Source organism: Vanessa tameamea, chromosome 9 (genome assembly GCF_037043105.1).
Source record: "Vanessa tameamea isolate UH-Manoa-2023 chromosome 9, ilVanTame1 primary haplotype, whole genome shotgun sequence".
Taxonomy (NCBI): domain Eukaryota; kingdom Metazoa; phylum Arthropoda; class Insecta; order Lepidoptera; family Nymphalidae; genus Vanessa; species Vanessa tameamea.
This window is the reverse complement of record NC_087317.1, coordinates 4585937-4608942: the sequence shown is the minus strand read 5'-3', so window position 1 is coordinate 4608942 and position 23006 is coordinate 4585937. Positions and strand designations below refer to the sequence as shown.

The following is a 23006-nucleotide window of genomic DNA, read 5'->3' as shown; positions in this document are numbered from 1 at the left end:
CTGAGGCTTGAACCTTGGAGTTCAAGTTTGCTTCACACCAAATTTTATCAAATTCGGTCACGTGGCATGATCGTTAAAGAGTAACAGACAGACAGACATAGTTGTTTTCGCATTTATAATATTATTATAGATATAACCACTTATGGATCTATAGGGCAAAGAGTTTGAGTTCGACTGAGGCGAGTATGACTCACTTGAGCAGCGCAGCAAGCGTTGTATGACGAACCAGGCAGCACTGCAGTAGCGGCGCCAGTATACTGAGCTCGTCGTGAAAGGCTTTCCCAAACGCGCGGCCCTGATCCAGGTGCAGGGTGAAAGTTTCATTGCCAAACATTCTGAAACAAGTATTTATATAATGAAATAACTTCTACTGTAGCTGATATGCTCACGACAAATTAATCGGCCCGCTATACACATATTCAGACCGTAACATCCAATATCACCTTTAATAAATAAAACGCACCTTAATAAAGTGTCAAAAATAGTCATACAGTTTTTCGATGTTTTTATTAATAAAATAGTAAATGAAGCATCATTCGAAAGCTGTTGCGCCATAAACGACCAGCAAATTTATTAGTACAATTTTGGCCAAAATAAATAATTTCGACCACACGCGACACTAATATCCTTTTTAATATACTAACTTGAAAGTCTCGTAGTGGTGTCTATCCATGTTGCCAGTAAGGAAATCGAATATAGACATATCCATCAAATCCAGAAGACGACGCCCAGAGTCGTAGGGTGGGGTCGTGCGTACCTGTCAATAAAATAATCATCATAAGCTCATGTATTTATTTTATCTGTATGGCTTTACTAAAAAGAAAGAATTTAAGTCAATATACTCGGACAAATTATTATTAAAAAGTATAATGTGTTATTAGTATTTAAATCGGATTATGTTTTTTTTTCAAACCAAGCCAGTGTTTCAGTAAATGTCAATCACACTATAATGATTTCAAACCTAAAAAATGTATCGTTTTCCCAAAATAATATAATTGAAAAGAAATGGTGTCTTTAAACGCACAAATATATAATATGTTATATATAAAACCAGTTTAGCAATCACTAACCGTATCACAGTAGTCAGATTGTAATTCCCATTGAGCTTTTCGTCGCTTATGGTACGATCTTCTCCACGGATGCCTCCAAACCTGATGAAATATTTTAATCTTTGAATAATATATATGTTAGCTTAAAGTACAAAAGATAGAGATTTTGTATTGTAATTTATTAAAAAATTCAAGATTCAAATGTCATGTTTTTAGACATTTTATATTAACTTATGTTTTATGTAAGAAACAGTCGGTACGCAAACAATTCTAGGAAATCGATTCAACCTACTTCTAATCGTTGTATCGATTTCAAACTTTGCAAAATTTTAAAACGTCATTTGAATAACGTACAATAATTTGAAAGTCATAATCTGATGATGGATCCAGAAGGTGAATAGTGGAAGTATTCAAATGGCCAGTAAACCTCGATTTGTCGCTTATTTAGTATATTTTAATGACTTTCATACGTGACTTTTTATCATGTGGGTTACCTGATTGGCACATCGGCCACCTAATGATACGTCACCAATGTCTATAGACTTTAGTTCTGTGAGAAATACTAATCATTTATCGTATCTCCAAAACGCCACCAGTCTTATGTGTCTGTAGTTAAACTGCCTCACCCATTAAACTGGAACACACCATACTAAGTATTGCTGTATGGCGGTAGGTGTGATATGATGAGTGGTACCTACCCATACAGGCTTGCACAAAGGCCTACTACTAAGTGAACGTTACACCGACAAAGGTGTATTTTTAACTCGAAACGCTTTACATTTAAAGGCAAATATTTAACAACAATAGTTACAATAAGATAGACAAAGAGAAAACTAATAGTGTTAAGATAAAAAAATGGATCTCTATTTTAAGCACATCCCTTCCGCCCGCGGTTTTACTCGCGTTTGGTTGGCGCTCCGGGTGCGAATCAGATCTTCTGTACCCCCCCCCCCCCTATCAACGTGTATGCAAAATTTCAATTTATTGAACAGTTAAGACGTCAAAGCGTTAACAACTAAATAAACTCACTTTCGATTGCATAGTATTACTGAGGACAGGATTTTATTACATCAAAAACACGAAAGAAACTTTCAGATAAACATAAGTAACCAGCACCCTTAAAAGTTTCAAGACATCTGGCCCGGGAACAGACGGCGCGTTGAGGTTACCCACGTAATTAGCTTTATCCCCTCTCATTATTACGAACGATTTTGATCTTTATCGAATAATAAAATTCATTTTTTTCAAATTAAAATCTACATATTCAATATTTTACAATTGGTTTATAAATAATAATATATACTTGTGATAAAAATTACACACAAATTAAAACGTTATTGTCGTATGAATAAAGTATTATAATTGAACAAAGGTGTTCTATCATAAAGGGAAGGGAAAATGTGTATTGATAATTGAAGATTTCGATCACTTACCTTTCGTTCAGCTAAATCCGCAGTCGGCAGGAAAGCGGCGAAACTTCCTTCCAACATGTCAGGATTCCCGCAGATAGCATGTCCCGTGTCGCAGTAGTAAGAACACTTGCCGTGGAAACAAAAGTTATTTGCAGGCGACACGAAGAAAGTCTTTAGGATGTCCCCTTCAGTGACGTCATAGATCTCAGTTGTCATGTTGAGCACTCGGCCCACGACTGGCATCGCTCGTCGGAAGCCGAGAATCCTGGTTGAAGAATATTAATAACATTGATAACATGAAAACAGTGATCGACATTGTTTTTAGTATTTTTTATTAAAATTATTTCAAGGTCGAATAAGCGACAAAACTTAGCAATGTAAAAATTGATAATCAATTATTTAAAGGGTTTCACATGACTCAGGCAGACATCTGCGGAAGTTAATTATTTGATTAAATGGTGCGTTACGAATATTTTCTGAAGAATTATCCTTACCCTTTCCGGCAATGATTACAAGGTTTATTATTGCCTGAATTTAAATAAACTCTTTAATGATGTCGGTAAGATGATTAGATGTAGGACATGCAGTATCGGATATCCAGTTTACAGATTAAACAATTTGCGTTATATTTATTTAAGTCGAATTGTTTTTTGTTTATATTTATTTTTTGTAAAAATTACGTTTGTGGTCTTTTCGAGATTTATTTTCGATCGCTTGCAAATTTAAAAGTTATTTATATAAATAATTATTTATATATCTGTACATTATCTTGTTTTATATTTATAATCTATAATAATATAAAAAGCAAAGATTTGATTGTTTGTAATCGGTAAGCTCTGAAATTACTATACCGATTATAATACACCACCATTAGAAAGCTAATTTATTCAGAGGTAACGTAGGCTGTATTATATTTCAGTAATAATAATTCTTCTTTGCTATAATCACAAACCGAAATCCACATGGGAGAAGAAGCCGCGGGCACAGCTAGTAAAGTACTATGTTTTTTGTACCTTTGTGCCTTCATAATGTTAGGTAGAACGCAATATATAATGACTCACGGTTTGTAATGTATGTCTATATTTATTGTAAGACACGTCAAATATTTACAAATGTGTATTTCTGTAATCATAGCGTACAATCATTATTTGTATTACAATAGCAAATTATTGTTTTGTCTTATAATTACGTAGAGTTTCATTTTATATCATTGTCATAATATCTAATCTTTGATTTGGTTTACACTTTATTCCTCGATAACATTTACATAAGTGAAAGTTTACTAAGTCGTTTATTATCAGCAACATAACACTATCATTGACATAAAAGAAATGGAAATATATAGATTATTTACATATATCACTACTTATATATGATTATAGGTTCTATTTATTTAATATTTTGAAAAAAGACTGAGAAGTTTGAGTACCGTAGTCTTCCCGAAATATGTTGAGCATTTCTCGATAAACAATGAAAATGAAACCAGAAAGTTTTATATTCATCTTTGATTTCATAAATAATCATAACTCTGAGCATAACATTAAAATTGATTGCCACCTGATGGTAAGTGATCACTGCTGCCCATAGACATTAACTTTATTATACGTAATTTAACCATCTCTTATCAACCAACACCCTTAAGCACTCAGATTTCATGTCCCTTGTACCTGACTCACTAATCCTTCAAACCGGAACACAACAATACTAATCATTGCTGAGCGGAAAAATATGTCATCATTGGGTGATATCTACCCCGAAGGGCTTGCACAGACTCTGTTAGTAGAACAAGTTATTGGCCAAGTAAATTAAGTTACCTACATATTTTAGTTTCAATTTGTTAAACTTAAACCTTCAAACACATTAAATTACTCTGTTCTAAGTTAGCAAGGTTATATTTACGTGTAATCATCTCGTCATAACGACAATCCTAATTAGTTCTACGTCATATAATTAGTCTCGTGCTAGTCAACAGTATGCTATTACATCTCGTTGGAAACTGCCTATTAATTACCTATTAACCATCGTGACAATTATTGTTTTATGTTAAAAGCAACTTTATGTTATTGCGATCAACTTAATGCCACAAATCGTCTCCGTTTAAATACCAAAATCTTGATTTATGTGCATGTATAAGCACTAGCGTCTCTGTACAGTTGAAATAAGTTTTATAATTTTTTTTTAATAAACTCGTTGAACACAATTGCTACGCGATATAGTGGCTAAAGTTTAAGCCATTCAGCCATCCTTACTTACATACCTATACTTAAAAAAATATAAAAATAGGTCCATACCTTAAGCAGGAGTTTTGTGACCTATACACATATAGAAGAAAAATATATTTGAAGATATTCCTAAATAACCGCCCTTTATTTGGTAACATCTGTTATTTGGTTTTATTCGATTTTAAGATAGGTACTAAGTACTTTGCCTCAATACCCAAAAGTATTTTATAATTATTATCATATAAAAAACAATAGTACATAATGTTATTAATAAACCAATTTGTTATCTTTTTTTAAAACAGATCCAATAATTATTATAACATTTACGTATTCGAGAAAAAAAAACCTTTGATATACTGCATGGATTACTCACATATTACAAATTTATCATTTTCTCTATGTTATAATTTTATTTTTTACTTTCAATAAATTGTAATTCGATGTTAATAATTGACTAAATGAAATTTTCAACGAATTTAACTCATGTTAACAAAATAGAAAACAAATAATATATTGTTATATATATTAATATTATAATAATTTTGTAAAAATCACAAGTATATGGCAAAACTTAATCTACACTAGGAACGTTCCTTTAGTGTTTTTCGTCAATAAAATAATAATAAAATAATGCGTTTTCTGTTACGGTTTTTGTTGCAGTTAATATATTGTAATAATCTGAGCACTTACCGGTCGAGATGAAAAGCTGCAATTTCAGCGTTATGGCGCTCGTAGTCTGAGAAGTAGAAGTGGTTAGGCAATGTTTGGACGTCCCGCGCGAATCTGTCGGCAGAAGATATTACTTAGCGTTGGCGTTGTGTGATCCCACGTTGTGTTTGGACAAGATCTTAGCAATATTATATGCATAGCTTTTTTTACGTCGGTCTTTATACTTAGAATTCTACAAATATATTTGTATTTAAAATGTTATTATTATATTAACTTAATCAAGTCTATGTTTGTATATAAGAAACTTTCATATCTTATATATTAAAATATTCCTTTATTATCCCTGTCATTAAAATCATTCTAGTATTTACTAAAATATGCATAAACTAAAATATTATCTATTTAGTTACCTTAATTCAAATCATTGTAACGAAAATATTAAAATGTTACAAATTACTACGTTAAAATACTTTAAATTTATGCCTACATACAGAGCATACGCGATAATATCTTAAATGAGAGCAAGGAGTGTACAAGTGTATGATCTTAGATAAAGCACGGCGCGTACTGTAGTGATTACTTAATTAATGTATATCAAGACTGATTATCTAATAAAACGTGCTTTACTGTGGATGATTTGAGTTCTAAGAAGAATACTTAAGAGTCAAGACCTATAATAATCTTATTTATTAATTTAAATTGTGATATACATATATATTAAATTTAATCATCAATAAGGTTTTACTACATTCGATTCTGGCTGTTTCAATTTAATAATGTAATACTCCTGCGTATAAAATGTATGTGTTAGCTGAGCAAGACCATTAAAAAAACATCTTATAATGATTTAATTAGTAGGTAGATTAATTAATTATATTGATTGAAACCCCTAAGTTACATTAAATCTCACACTTCACTATCACTTGAGTAATTTAAAAATATTTTAATGAGAAACGAACGTAAATGAATACCGATATTAAATTACTAACAATAGATCTGAAGCATAACATATTTATAATATAATCTTTGCCAATTAATTAATTTAAATCTTATGTTAAAATTAAAATATTGTTAAGGAAAGCGTATTCGATACAAGAATATAAATACATAGATAATAAAAAGTAAGCATTCGTTGTTATTTATTTAACTTACTTCTGTTATTTAATTCTTGGAAAAGAATAAGCAACTGATTATCGTGCACGTTATTTTCAATAAAATCTACATTCCGAACCAGTAGTAAATACGAATTTAATCTTATAAAATTACAATTCAAAATTACCACCACGAATACAAAAGCACATGTTAATTTTGAATAAGTATATAGAAACAACATAATCGTTTAACACAAACGATGTACTATATCAATACGTCGGAAGCAAAACGTTTAAAAAGGCGCTTAAATCGTGAAGCTGGTTAGATAGCAGCGATTCAGGTAACATACGACCATGGATGTCATCCAATTTATTGCGCTCTAGTGGATCAGATCGATGAAATTTAAACCTTTTATACTTTACTCATTCTCAATAATAACAAAGTATGTTCAATACATTATTATTTAATAACAATCGACGATGCAACGGACGACAATAGACTCTGTGTCTCTTAGTAAAACTATCATCAGAGCGAGATAAACTTGGATAAAATTAGTTATTGTGATATATTAATTAATATTTATTATGATTATTTTTAATGTATAATTATGCATGAGTACGAACACTAGCTCCACTTACTGTCATCTATAGAATCTTACATAGAATAAGACACATATTCTATTGTAATATTTTGACATAAAGCAAAATATGTAGATTATAAAATAAAATATGTAATGACGTGATATTTGCACGAGTACGGACACGTACATATATGTATGTGAATACTACAGTATTACAGGCGTATCATATGTGATGATGTTATTATTTTATTGAACAAGAATGAAGGGCAGACAGTAGTGACAACTTTGTATCAATCGCGTCTCAGTTCGATAATGGCCGTACATCAAAATCTTCGACGTCCATTAGTATGACGTTGACGATAAGAGTCAATGTTCCATCTTCGTGGAGCTCTTTATAAATTATTTATTTAAGAATATATATATTCATTTTAGAACATTAATTAGTTAGTTAAATGACTCACGAGATAAATAAAATATAGATGAAGTAGACATCAACTCTTTTCTTTTTAAATTCTTTATAAAGAACATATTTTGTACATTATTTTTCTAATTATATTCTATATATTTATTTAAAGTCCGTTTTTAAATATTTTTCTAAACGTATATGCTACATTTCTCATCCAATGTTTTAACTTAAAGAATTTAAACAAATTCAATATAAACTAAGAACATATAAACAGATTGCATATCAGGAAAGATAAATCTATTCAAATATATTTAAGAGGTAAAATCTTTAAAAATAATCTTATAAAAATAGATCTCTTTATTTTTATAAGTAATCACATAACTCGGATAAGCCCGTGACCTATAAACCTATCAACGAGAAAGGGTTCCTATCGACTGTTGCAATTTATTGTCCCAAAGCGAATAGTGAGGGCTATCACCAACCCTTGAACTGTTGCCAAGATATATACAATTTTCTTGTTAATCTTAAAACGAAGCTTAATTTATGTAAGGTGTATGTAACTCAATTTGATTTATATTTTAACCAAATAAAAGAAAATAATTCGCAACTTCAATTAATAAAATTTTAAGTTACTCCGAAGTGTTAAAAGCTTTTGACATCCGATATACTATCCACTCGAAACCGACGATGTTTTCCTTTAAGTATTCTAGAATAATTTAATCACGATAATGTCGTGGTGAATTATGCCATTATCTTAATTTTATTTTCTTTCTTATACTATTTTTTTTGTACTTATATTTTCAATTTGTACTGATACCGAAGAATACCGAAGTTCGATATTAGAATAAACATAAGTTAGTTCGTACTCGTAGTTTGAACAACCCAACAATATAACGGTAACAATAGCCCAAGCGTCGCAGAACTTCGAAAAAACTCCTTACTTCCTTCAATAGCACTTGTAGTTCAAAAGAGGGTGGGCAAGCCTCTAAGCCGATCATGTGAAAGAATGTTCTCGAAGTTAGGTGAATGGAAGCAACGCGTTATGTTCTCAACAACATGACAGAACTTATACAAGTCGTACAGAACCAAGCACTCGAAACTAAAGTACTTATATTAAAGTTATGGCACAATGCTGGTATAGAAAAACATAACTTAAAATATTCTCAATATAACATGGTTACAAAGATCTCACCTCATTGGTTTGAATAACGCCTGGACACCATTGGGGTAATCTATTATAAGCTTCAATTGCGTACCACCTTCTTTTTGTTCTGTAATAGAAAACAACTTTTTAACGTTTCTCAAACAAATAAGTAAAACTATATAAGCTTGTGAATTTATTATTATATTTTTATTAAGAATAACAATTCAATCAAATAGATTTATTTCGAAAAAGGTAACAATATTATATGTGATGTGATTCCTATCACAATAACAAATTAGAGTACGACCTTCAAAACAAATGAGAATTTACAAGTAAGGTTAAGCTTGAAAGTTGTCTAAGGAGCCAATCGATCTGGTAATATACATCTATACGTTCAACAATAATCATTCTTGATCGTATAACTAAAAATAGAGTTGTATTTGATAGAGCCGATTTTAACAATGAAATCCATTTAAGTAGTTTAAATATTAAAGTCCAATTGGAAGTAAAGGGCGAGATTGTTGTGGCACCATTGTCCGCAGACCGCTAACCCTCCACTGATTGCAGACCCGACTTCATTTAATATACATACCCTGGCTGCTTAAGCTTTTGTACACACGCAGGTGGACGGTCGCGACGTATTTTACCTACTTAATGAAACTTCGGCTTTACTTTGTGTAGGAAGTTAAAAATGTAATTATATCGTCTATGAAACGAATTTATTTACATAATATTTTGATTATCAAAATATCAGAATCTTTCTCATTATTTATCACAAGTCGTGCAAATCAACACAAAATTCGATACACGAACGAATGAAGGTTGTCAAAACGTAATTATAATGTGTTGTGTGGCTCTATTTAATAATTACGAGTACGTAGTTATGTACACATGGAAAAAATATTTTCATCGTATTACAACTCCCGAAGGGAAGTAAAGGAATAAATAATAATGTTATTAGGTATGAAATCAGCCTTAATTTAATAAGTTTTATTGACATTCTTAATGAATAAAATAATGAAGTGGCAATACTTAGTAAAGATTAAACAAAAATATAGAAATGATTAAATGTTATATGTAACACGAGAAAAATAAATGTGATTGGTCATTACAGTGGGTGGAATTTGGTATTCAGATCAACATTGGTTGTTATCGAATAGTATAGATATCCTAATGCAGAGAACCTAACTCGTTTCACTCGGTGATTGTTAAGTTTTGCAACTTGACATAAATATTTAAACGCTAAACTCAGTTTGAAATTAACAATTTTCGATTAGATTATTTATTAATATTTATTACGTTAGAATGTCCGAAATTAAGATTTATAATAATTATGAACGTATGACGTTTCAAGAGTTAGTAGTACTAACAGCATTTCCTAAAGGGAGTATCACACTCATAGTCAACATGTATGTACATACATTTAATGGTCGTTGTCATATACTTCGCAAACAAAATTAAATTCATCAAAATCTTTAGTTATAGACAGATATATATGGACTAGTAAATTATAACAAATATTACTATCTAAACAAAGGGTTCTTGTAAATTTTTTCTTACCGAAAGGCCTACCATTGTTATTATTAAATACCTAATAGCCCAGGCATTGTCCACGTGGACAACACGTAGCTCGGAGCAAACAAATTTATGATTAGAATAAATATTGCCCAAGGCCATGAAGAACCCGCTACAGTCGTAATTTAAAGCAGATTAAGTAGTCATTGTGCTTTAATCGTTTTATGTAGCATCTTATATTTGTAATACTGTATGAGAATATCTTTGTTAAATGTTGAAATTTCGGATTTGTGAATTTTGATAGATTCTAAAGCAAGGCTTTCCTATAAGAATGAAGCACTAGATAAATTTTCGACTATGTTGAAAACAGCCAAATATTCGAGTCACAAGTTTTATTTTAAATCATTATTTATATGATTTGATCCTTTTTTAAAAACACAACGTATAGTTTTTAAAAATACAAATACGTATAGTTTTGGTTTTATTCTATTAGTATAGTAACTAAGATAAGATGACAAAGATATTACATTATATAAATACATACATTTTACCAATGTTTTATATTATTGGTATTTTTACCAATTTGTTAATTATGAAATAAAAAACATGGTCGGTCGAATTGGTTAAGTCCAGTCATTTTTAAAGAAAAAAATTACGAAATAATTGTGACGTCACATGTACGTACATACACATAACTCTAATAATCTGTATTGGAGCAAAGTGCTGGACGAATTACAGATACATTTTCTTAAAATATATTAGGTTTTTAATAAGCTACAATCGTTGCATACGCACCAACGTGTAATATTGGGATTGTAGCCATGTCTTGAAGTACTGCGCCAATCAGCGGCTCTCCGTCTTCGTAGAGTTCATGTTGTGCAATTTTGAGCTGGAATTTTTCTAAATTCGATGCATTTACGCTGGAAAAGATATAAAAAAATCAATATCCGCATCCGTTTGACCAGTAACGTGAAGTGCCTAGCATATGAGATCAATTTTACGAGATAAAATTAAAATAACAAGTTCAATAGGACAATGGAATATCTACCGAGGCACTTTAAATTTGCATCACACATTCTTAAACCTGATCGTTAATGTCGAGATTTACATGGAAGATTTTCCTACGGCGTGTTGGTTTTGGCTGCGTGGAACACATAAGTGGACGTGATTTGGTTGCTAGAGGCGGGCGAGACTCCAGGCGACACGGCGCAGGAAGGAACGGAATACTAAGGAGCCTACGTGTTACGTTCTCGATTTGTGGCATGCCCCGATAACCTGCATTTAGAAATCAAGCCGTCTGCCATAAAATTTATTGACTCTCCTTCGGTGTGAATTGTGCTCGTGTCAAATGGGAATTCAAAACGATCGATTCGATTTAGTACAAATGGACGTTTAGAATTCTGAATGGCTAACTTGATAAATTGCAAAAGCAACATTTTTCCTGCAGGTAATTTTTTGAAACTGAATAGACGCTGACGCTGTTTTGTTGTTATTTTACTTTATACTTAAAATAGAAACTCGGTATATTTTATATACTTAAACTTTCCATTTGGGAGCATGGCTATGGGTCCAGTTTATTGAATAAAATTGAAAAATTCAAATTTTATAGTCTCCAGAGTTATACAGTCAGCACTTTTGAAATAGTGTGTTTGCGAAGTATGGTGCATTTATTTTTGTCGCTATTACATTAACATTAACCTATTTTTTTTCCATCGTGGACTAAGCAATTATGTATATACAAATAAACATTAAAAATAGATATTGTACAAATCATGGTCGCGTGGAATAGTGACAAAAATGCTAGCAGTATTTCCCCGTTGAATCGCAATGCCGTTTGTCTGAACCAAAAATGATTTAGTCCACGTGATACAAGGAAAGGAACTAAAACGGAATTTTTAATTGATAGATTAGAAGAAAATAGTGTTCGTATGTTTGGTTATAAATCGCTTTATAGCATAACACTTTAAAAGTCACGAAGAAGAACATATTATATGTGTGAAAATATTCGCCTTATATACAGTAAAGAAAATACCTCCCAAAAATGTTGTCATTTAATTTTACATTTTCATAGATGAGCCGAGAATATGGTAAAAATTATTCATATATCAAAGCAACCCTTTTTGTGCGATACATGAATATAGCTATGAAGCCTCGTCATATCTTGAGCAACGTTTGAGGAAGCCCTCATGCATTCATTCCATTTAGTTTTATTGTCAAAGGCCCGCGCCTATCTCCACACAGCCCCGTAACAGGATTTTAAATAAGTTTCCTAGCAAAGCTGGTAAAATTCGCTTTACAAGATAAAAAAGGTCGCCCTGTCTGTTACATTATAGAATCAGTCTATCGTTCAAGTATGATCCGTTTTATAATAATATATCGAAAATACATTCCCTTAAGACATAAGAGAAGCATAAAGCTAAAAACGAACGACCATGTAGCATGATATTTTTTCATTCCATTCGCCGTGGTCCTATGAGATTTGGCCTAATATTTACTTTGGTAAAATTACGTCAACCACTGAGCGACCAACCTGTTTGGTTTTGATGCATACTTCAGCGCTCAGCCGGGTTATTCGTTGTGGATGAAAAGCTTTTAGGATGTACGAACAGTCGACTATTCTTGCAATGATGAATGCTGTATAGTCTATTTTAGTTAGATTTTGAAATTATAATTTTCCTACAAAATATTATAATTAAATAAGGTTTTTGTTTCAAATTAATAATTGGCTTTACATGCCCATCATTATGACGAACGTAAGGTACTTAAGAAAATTAAATGTGGGAGAAACGAAACGGTTGAATCGTTAAATGCAATATACGTTTTATCAGAGTTAAATTGCAGCAATAACGGAGTAGGTAACCAACTATTTAATTCGCCGTCTTGCCGCGCGCTACATAAATTGTACTTGTGGATGTCAGCTGTCGACAACTTTCCCAAATTTTCCTTGTAATGTCCTTTTCGAGTCGTTTTTCGCGAACAATTTTAATTAATATTTCTCGGTCTTAATATTAATTTCTGTACATTCTTGAATGTTTAGGTTAATGTTTTCTTAATGTTAAACGAAACGAAACGAAGAAATATTTATTTTGAAATATTGTTCGGACTGTAACGAGTTTTTTTTAAATATATTTGTATTCTCACCTGGGCTCCAAATCTTCCATTTCGCCGATGGTCGGGTTTTCAGGCCTTAAGACATTTAAATCGCGATGTGGGGGTATCACAACAGGATTGTCGTCAGCTTTGCCTTGAAGTTGTAGAAGAAGTATTCTTTGCAAGTCTTCAAAGCGATCCGCCGGCGTGGCTGGAGTACGAAGTTCAACATCGCTCCCACTCGTCTCACTCGGAGCTGATTGCTCGTATTCTCTTGAGCCATTGCTGCCATTACTGTTAATAAAATCGTATCAAGTTTTAGTTATTTTATCTTAATTATAAAAGCTTTATTTATAATGTTTTATACCCAATTAATAATAAACGAATTTTGTGAGTACGCACTCAATAATATCTTAATAAATAAAGGTTCAATAGATTTAAGTCAATTAGTGAAATTCCCTTCACAATTCACGCCTAAGCCTTTTCAAATCAATTGTTTTGTTTATTCCAGACTTGTATTTAAAATATTTGATTTTGAATTGTTTAAAAGTTTCATAACAGAAGAACCAATATTATCAAGCAAGATTTTAGTCACTAACCAATTATAACAAAGTCTTCATATCGTATGAGTTTAAGTGAAATAAAAAATGTTGTCAAAGGTTCAATTTCAGGTTTTTTTTTTCAGTTAAATCTATACTATATAATCTACCGGCGCTTTATATAGAAATATTATGTATATTTATAGTATTGCAGATTTTTTTTTCCATATATTATTATCGCAATTCTAAAAATATTTACATTAGTAACCGTTTTACTTTAAAGCTGAGATTTTGCAAAAAGCTAAGTATACTAATTCAAAAAATATATGTATAAAATTTAAATGTCTTAATAAATTTATTTAATTTAGTTTAGTTATTTTTTTATCTTTACATATTATTTTCTTTTCATATTCTTTAAGTTTAAGTTTGTTAATAAATTATAATCATTGCGTGTAATAATATTTATAATGTTAAATACAATTTTCATAATTTAGAGGTCAAATTTTAATTATAAATTTATATTTTCATTTTTCTTCGAAGTAGTTTTTTTGTTCATATTAAATATTTCATAATAGCCAGATCGTTACAATTTAGAGTGCACGCTTAATGATGCTAAATGTTAATGAAGCAACAATGTCTTAATAAGTTCCGTTTACACGATGCAATTTTTTAGTAGTAATTATCTCGTAAGGAACATTTTAGACGAAGCAAATGGACTGAAGAAATTGGCATTATTTCATATAAGTTCATATACAGGGTTTTTTAATAAAATTACACTTATTGTTTTGTTTGTTTTTGGACAAAATGGAACTAGTAATCTTTGATTTGCATGCAAAACACATACAATTTTCTTAAAATTTAACAATATGTTTCATAATATATTATATATTTCATAAAGTGCAGTTAACAATATGTTTCATTTATAAAAAACAGTAAGAACTCACTAAATTTCTTGTCAATTCTTCTTGGTACGATTTGCCAGTCGATTCCAAACCTGACAGCTAGTATTATATATATATAATGTTTATCCAAATAGTTAAAAAAACTCATTTAAATCTCGTGTAAGGTCATAAAATAAAAAACATGATTATTTCCCCACACAAATAGATAGAAATAGTGGAACTAAAAGATAATTATTATAAACATATGTATATGTCTGAATATATATATATGGATGAATGTAATCTGTGTGAACGGCTACAACTCAACTTGATACACTATGAATGACGTGATTGATGAAATCAGCAACTAAGCAACGTTAAGTATTGAGCAGTTAATTTAAAATCCTACTAGCCAAAAAATAAATCTTTGCTAAAAACCTGTTTTACGTTTAAATAGGTATCTACCTGAATACAAAATATTACGACTCATCAGGTCTCAAACTCCACCCTTCGAGTATTTAGACGTATTAGACGCAATTTGCATAGTCTGTAAAAAAGTAATAAATAGAGCATGCAATTGAATAAAATACACTTAAGTGTAACGTGAGCAAAATTTAATTTTGTACGTTAAATTTTTATCGCGCGCAAAGTTAATACGGACATTATTACGGACAAACTTAACTATACATAAACGATTCTAGAAATAATTTACTTGAACAATGAAGGCAATGCTTGGTGTGAGCATTAATTCTTAAGATTTTTGTTTGCTGGGCCATTGTAATGATATGACGTTTCGATTGTACACAGCTATTGTTCTAAAGCATAAAAGCATTGAGTGGCGAACTCATATTTCGTTTACTTTACATATTTGCTCAGCCGAGGTGACAAATTAATTAATGCATTGTTCTACAACAAAAGCTGTCACTTCTATTACGTGAATGTAAAGCGATGGGCAGATTGCAAATGTTATAAGGAACATGTTGACGCAAACAAATATCAATACCTAATACTTCCAATATGTACAAGTAACCCACACACAGGCGAGAATATTTATAACTGTATATCTATAATAACATCCTAGAATATTGTATGATTAAATAAAATATATAAAGTTTTCATATAGGAATATGAAGAATATGTTTATTTGTAAAAAAAATAAAAATATCTGCAAATTGTACTGCTGCACAGTACTGCTAAAAAAGTAACAATATTTATTGGAGTTTAAAAATAAAATGTTGACAAATATACTTATAGGGTTGGTAGAGAAGTTTAAACTGTCAAATATAACATAAGGACCAATTAAATTGTACATTGTCTGAATTGAATCTTTTGAAAATCTGTAAGAATTGAATTTAATTTAATTGTACATTCTACTTAGGAGAACGGACAAGAAACTCAATAGTTATTCAACAATATTATATACAACACAAATTAATTATTCATCCTGGACGAAAGTCAACAAATACAAAAAATTATGACACAAAGGGGTAAAAATGAAATTTATACTAATTTGATTATTTTTCTTTTAATTTATTTTAATTTGACTAATTACTTATTTAAAATAATAAGTTTGAAATGATCAATTGTTTTTATCGAAATAACCTCTTCAACGAGTGTTAACTTTAAAGATACATATTATATTATTTATATAACCAGTGAGTCTTAGATCTTTCTACACGAGTGTTTGCAGAGGATCTCCCCATGACCTTTGACATAACATCTGCAATCTAGTGATAAGATGCAGAACTGGAAACACTTCTCGACCTTATATGGTAAAAATAGTTTATTGAAGCCATTGTTTTTTAATGTACGTACTAAAATTATACAAATACTTCAATTAATCATAGTAAAACCAATTTATTTCATAACTCGTAAAATCTACCAAGCCTGAATATGTATAATAACTATTTGGCCGAAATGACTCCGTGGTTAGAATACTTGGATTTTATCCGAAGATTGCAAGATTAAGCTCAGACAAGTTTTGTTTATTTGTTTTGTTTTTGTGTTTATAACTCTTCTCGAATTCCACATTAAAGGAAAACATCGTAAGGAAACCTGCATGTCGTATGAAAATCTGGGAAATATGAATCTATGAATAAGCTACAAATCTCCTCAAAAGGGGAGGACGCCTCAGTTTAGTGGGACATTTATAACTGCTACTTTTCGAAAAGTTAATACTGGATGCTCCACAGTTAAGTAGAAGTCCGTACATAAAAATCCCACACCTGGAGTAAGACCTACAGGAGAAGTTCAGAAGCTTACTAGACCATGCTGTTCCACTGTTTTTTACTCCGTCGATAGAAATAACAGGCTGTTTAATAACAATCTGTTTTAATTTATTCCTAGATATATTATGGCGAGAAATACACAAGTTATCATGTAATAACATGAAATAGCTATCTTGGAAAGAATACCTTGTAATCGTTATAATTATTGTGGAAGATTTTTGTCGGCAGAGAAATTCGATATGACTATTAAATGAATTACATCGTTATGGATTTTTTGAGACAATAAGAATGTTTCGACGACCTCCGTGGTCGAGTAGTGTGTACATCGGTTTTCATGGGTACGCCACTCCGAGGTCCCGGGTTCGATTCCCGGCCGAGTCGATGTAGAAAAAGTTCATTAGTTTTCTATGTTGTCTTGGGTCTGGGTATTTGTGGTACCGTCGTTACTTCTGATTTTCCATAACACAAGTGCTTTAGCTACTTACATTGGGATCAAAGTAATGTATGTAATATTGTCCAATATTTATAAGGTACTTATCGAGCTCCTGTATAATTTGTTTGGTTGCTTACAGTATTTTTCTTTAAAAGAACAATATTAAAAGGGGATAGTCGACTTGTTTTAAAATCATATAAAGACAAATCTTTGTTTATCTACGGTTAAAGGTAAAAACAGAAGAAACTATAATAAGTATCATAGCACCGAAGCTATGTTCGCTAATTCATAACTAACTCAACCAATAGTCAGTTTAATTACACTGTGCTATTTAAGCAAAAATGTGTCAAGCAAATCCATACATGTAAAATTTTCCTATACTAACTTTTTATTTAAACGTTAAGTTTAAATAAAAAGTTTCTGACGCAAAATTAATTAAATTTTGTTGCGTTTTTTTTATTTAATCAAGTACCATAAATTTATGACCTTTCTAATACATATAATATTCATCCTAAGGAAAAACTAAAAAGATTTGTAGGTGCACAAGGTTGAGTTTTGTGTGCACAGAAAGACAGTATTTATAAAAATTGCTTTTTACGTTGCATTAACCAATTATTATGAATAAATTAAAAAATAAATATACACAGGCATACGGCCTCGTTACAATTACAATATTTGTCTAGATTGTACGGTCTTTAATACAGAGTATGTATGTAGATGTAGAGTAGAGAATGTTACGAAAAAGGTTAGTTATAAAAGAAAAATCAACAAATATATATTATCTAAAAATAAAAAAATCACTTATGATTTTAATTATAATTATATGCAACAAAATTAAATTATAGAAAAAAAATCCACTTTATACATCTTTACAACAGGTAAGGATTGAGTTGATAAAAAAATGTGATAAACTTGATAAACAAGCAGATTATGCCAAGCGACTGATAAATATTAAAGGGCCGAAATTCGAACGTGTTTACTTACATAAAAAAAGCAATAATTTCTGTATTAATAAAGTTAAATATATTAACACTAATTTATTATTTTTAGTAACGACTACTAAAAATATAAAATTTTTAGTAGTACATTTAATGGAAAACTTATAGAAATCTGGTAATTTTTCATGTGAGCACAATTTATTTGCCTAATGTATGTTTTTTTATAATTGTTTATAACCCATAAACAAACATACAATGTCATTTCTCATTATTTTTTTATTGTTATGTAAACAAATAAGTAATAATAATATAATATATAAATATATGATAAAAAATATATTTTTTGGAACAGTTAATCATAAATAAATATAAACTCGATAACGCCAAGCCTTAATATGTGTGATTTTTACTTTTCGTTCGATGATGTATCAGTGCAATAATACGAGGAAGTAGTAGAGTAGAGGAGGAAGTAGTGAGCCTAAATCGCGAATTCAAAGCGTTAGATTATTGTGTGTTAAATGTTAATATAATTAAACTCATGGACAACATTAAATGAAACGCATTGGATAAATTATGAAAGTTGACATTTCGAAAAATAAAATCTATCAGAATGCATCTATCTATTCGCTACAGTGAAGCAAGAACAGTTAAGTCCCACTGTTAGTTTTCTATACTTTGATCATACACGTAAAAACTATATCAGTATATTATATATTATGTGATAGAAAGGGTGATGTAGATTAGATAAGATACATATTAATGAAATAAAGTAGCGGGACGGGTCAAGAAACTGAAAACATTGTTGATTCAAGTATTATTCAACACATCTAATAGTACTTTAGTTTCATAAGGACGTGCTTGTATATCAATCACTAGCTTCAAAGTCTCAAATCGTTCCGTGTTGCTAGTTGCCTTTGTTAAGTGTATTCTGTAATTTAACATTCGTTGCTTTTTCTAAAACAATGTAATGTCACCGACGCCGAACACAAATCGTATAATATAGAAAAATGGCAATTTAAAAATTTCCACAGATAACATATGTACATATGTAGCAGATAAATCACTTTATTTTACTTTTTAACTATACTAAATAAATAGTTAATTTTGAACTAGAAAATAATGATCTGTTTAATTTTTAAATCTTGTTCGATAAATAAAAAATAATAAAATATTTACTATCGTATTATAAACGAAGTCGGGCTAGTACCTAGTATATAGTAGTACAATGCATTAAAGTATATAAAATATAAAGGATTTTTTTAATCTACCCCAGACTTAAAATAAGAAAAAATCCTAAACGTAATTTTTGATTATTTTTATGCTGTGATCGAACTTTGTAAGTTAGTAATTGCGAGTGTAAATTTTTGATTATCACTTTGTTTTTAATATAATCTAAAATTTGAATGAAACCACATAAGTTTTGGTTAAAAATAATTATGCAGAGTTAAAGAAGGATAGCGCAAACAATATTATCATGATATTTTTAATTACTTAAAATTAAAACAAGATTAATTATAGATTTAAACAAGAAAGTTAGTTAAAATATAATGATACATTAACACTAGAATAAGGATTTACAGGTAGTTTAACAAAACGGTAAAATTATATGAATACATTAAATATTCATATATAAATGGCACTAATATATATTTCAGTTTATGAATTACTAAATCCATTACAATTTTAATACAAATAAATATTTGTAACAAGAATAAAGTAGAACGATTAGTTAATGCATATAAAATATTTATTGTTATAGACATCATTATGATATTTTGTTTACATAATGAGAAAACGTAATTTCTTATCACAGGAGACGCTGTCAAACCAGTAAACACATGATAACGCAACGATACAGTTTACTTCTAAATTTTATAGAATTAAATTATTAATAAAGTTATTACAACTTACACTATTTGATATTTTAATATGGTTAATTATAATGAATTAAGTTACCTGTTATTGTTTTCACTTAAGTTAAAAAACTTATGAGTGTCGAACGAGTAAAGATTAAATTTGCTTTTGAAAAATATTACAAAATATTGCCTAATTTTGCCCGGTATCGATATCGGTAGGTCATTATATTCATTTATGATAAGATAAGCAAATCTAAAGGAATTATTGTTGTGACGAAGGATATTTCGAATATTAGATCCAATATTTCTTACAAATAAGAATATTATGAATACATACCCCGAAATACACACTAACACTATCACAAAACACTTAGTACACTAACTTACCTTTTCTGAAGAAAACGTTTCCGAAATTCAATGTACGCGGATCGTCCTTTATCAGTGTCGTCGCCTATTTTCACACGACCATGCAAAGGTACTCTATGCCCTGATATGCCATAGTCCATTTGTAGGTCTACAATTAGCATGAGCGTAAAAAGTACGAGGAAGGCGCTTAGGGCAAGCGCGAGGCGCTCTTTAAGTTTCATGTTGAGCATGGTGCGCGCGGTCTGGCGGCGCGGCGCGGTCGCACTGCCCCCAGGCGCATGGTCCGGCGTCGGCGAGCGCTTACAGTCGCGCGCGCAGCCACCGCGCCACCGCCACCGCGGCCACTGTGCGCGCGCCCACCCGCTCACACTGTAACAAACGCATCACTCATAAAATTAAATTCATAATATTTTTTAACTTTCCCGGAAATTTCCCTGTATTTATTTATTCAAAAAGCAAACAAACTAAATTACAAATACTGGATTTTTTTTGGATACATTGTTCGGGATTTTCTAAGCTTCCCATTGGTTAACACAAATAAACATAAATATATTTATTTGTTACTTGTTACTATTCTCTATCAGTATATTTATATTTTACAAGATAGGGTTTCGTCTAGCGTAATTCTTCAGATTAATTGATAATATTAATTTAATTAAATTTCGTCTGCCACAAAAAAATATTGTACAATTTTATGACAGTAAAATGTAAGACTAGAGTTTCCGATATCTATTTACGACAATGGCATTAAATGCATTCAATTAAATGGCAGCAACGTGACATTTTTATATAAAACCAGTTCATATAGTGTTCAAATACCAAGGAAACAGCTAATGTTGGTACCACTATTACAGAGTTCACTAGCGTTTACTCACGACCGTGAGGTTAACCGATTACGCAAGCTGGAGTAATGACTGAGTATAATGGTTTTGAAATATTAAGGAAGCTTCGTTTTTATTTAAGTACTAATATAGAATTAAATTAATACTTTTGAATGGATAAATATTAAATTATAAAGAATGACTTTTAAGTTCTAAAAAATATTTTCATTCGAAAAACAAATTGAAATTGTTTATCTGGGTCGGAGTACTGGTTTAAATCACTTAAAGATTTCTAAAAAAAAAGTATATTTATATTAAAATAAGTTATTTAACTTATCATATTGTAATAAAAGAGTGTGTAATTTCAAGACAGTTTTATATTCCTCGGCACAATCTATGTATGTATATTAAAATAATATTTCTATCTTATCTTTATTTATATGGTATGCGTTCCCCGAGACATTCATCGATTGAGTTAAAACTTTGTAGTTATGTTGACACTGGCGTGAAGGTTTGTCCATAGTGCCATCAATAGCAACACATTCCAATCATTGGCTACTTATGTAATAAATTTATACTACAGTAAACTGAGTTGGCACAGAGGTAGTGATGACAGAACATGCATACTTTCATGTGGAGGAAAAAGAAAACATGGCGATGAAAATTGCATGTGTCTGATCCTGCTACAAATTTATCTAAAAATCCGTATGGATGCAGTGCGGTGGAATAAGCTATAAGCTTTCTTCTCTAAACAAGATAAGGTTTTAGACCCAGCAGCGCACGCTTACAAGTTTTTTTCAGATATAAGAATATGTTTACCTGGTGTCCAGGATTTGTGCACGCTCGTCTGAGTAGGTACCCCCCACTTAACATATATTCTACAGTCAAACAGCATACACATACAGGGACATAACATCTTAGTTTCCAAGTTCGTCGCGTTGGTGGTACTCGTAATAATTAATATTTTTGTAGTACCAATTGCAGTGGTGATCACTAACCATCAGATGGCTCATCTGGCAGTCCGCCAATACACATAAATAAATTTTAAAAATTTTATATATATATTTTCTACAAATAAAATATTACAAATTATTTTTATACACATTTTTATGCTCGCAAGTTTAGCTGAGTCTGAGAAATAGGAACCTAATATTGATGTTATAGGTACGTAGTGTTAAATATCGCTGAATCTGCTAATCACTCATAATCCAATACATGAAATCTGCGCATATGCAGATAAAACTGACACGAGTAATTGATAATATTATAATTTAATACATTGTAAAATATGTTGTCTTTTTTAGATTAACAAATGACCGACTATATGTCGAATATTATTCCGTCACGACATAACAAATATAATCAATTTAATTTATTTTTTATATCATTTAATAAATATTACGAATACCTGATCAGAACAACTATTATAGATTATATAAAGATTTAGAAGCGTGAATTATATAAGTATAGCGTAATGACACATTATATCAATTATTTATAGGAAAACCAACTGTTACCCGCGGCTTTGCCCGCGTAGAATATGAATATATTTACTTTCAGACTAACTTATATACGAAATGTCAACTCAATTTCTCTCCTTAGGTGTAAAATATCCAAAAACGCTTAAATGCGAATCAACTCAATTTTAATCGGTAGCCCACATATAAAATTTCATGCTTCTAACTAAAAAATGACGGACTTCCAGACTAATACAGGATAGAGAATGAGGAGGACAGAAAAACGTATACAGGATACGAAATGTCGT

General features: G+C 30.6%; 2 protein-coding genes across 2 annotated transcripts in view; both read right to left on the bottom strand.

Annotated features, from left to right (window-relative positions):
- The window catches only part of LOC113394981 (extracellular serine/threonine protein CG31145), a 74561-nt gene that overhangs the window by 1686 nt on the left and 49869 nt on the right, over window positions 1–23006 (bottom strand). Inside the window, exons 3-11 of the mRNA XM_026632486.2 lie at window positions 20442–20789; window positions 13231–13473; window positions 10885–11009; window positions 8623–8701; window positions 5374–5466; window positions 2483–2726; window positions 1071–1151; window positions 645–757; window positions 195–335 (exon numbers count right to left, since the gene is read on the bottom strand). Of these exons, the coding sequence (XP_026488271.2) occupies window positions 195–335; window positions 645–757; window positions 1071–1151; window positions 2483–2726; window positions 5374–5466; window positions 8623–8701; window positions 10885–11009; window positions 13231–13473; window positions 20442–20650 (1328 nt within the window). The 5' untranslated portion in view covers window positions 20651–20789. The remainder of the gene's footprint in view (window positions 1–194; window positions 336–644; window positions 758–1070; window positions 1152–2482; window positions 2727–5373; window positions 5467–8622; window positions 8702–10884; window positions 11010–13230; window positions 13474–20441; window positions 20790–23006) is intronic.
- The window catches only part of Mrps23 (mitochondrial ribosomal protein S23), a 208975-nt gene that overhangs the window by 156342 nt on the left and 29627 nt on the right, over window positions 1–23006 (bottom strand). The window lies entirely within an intron of this gene.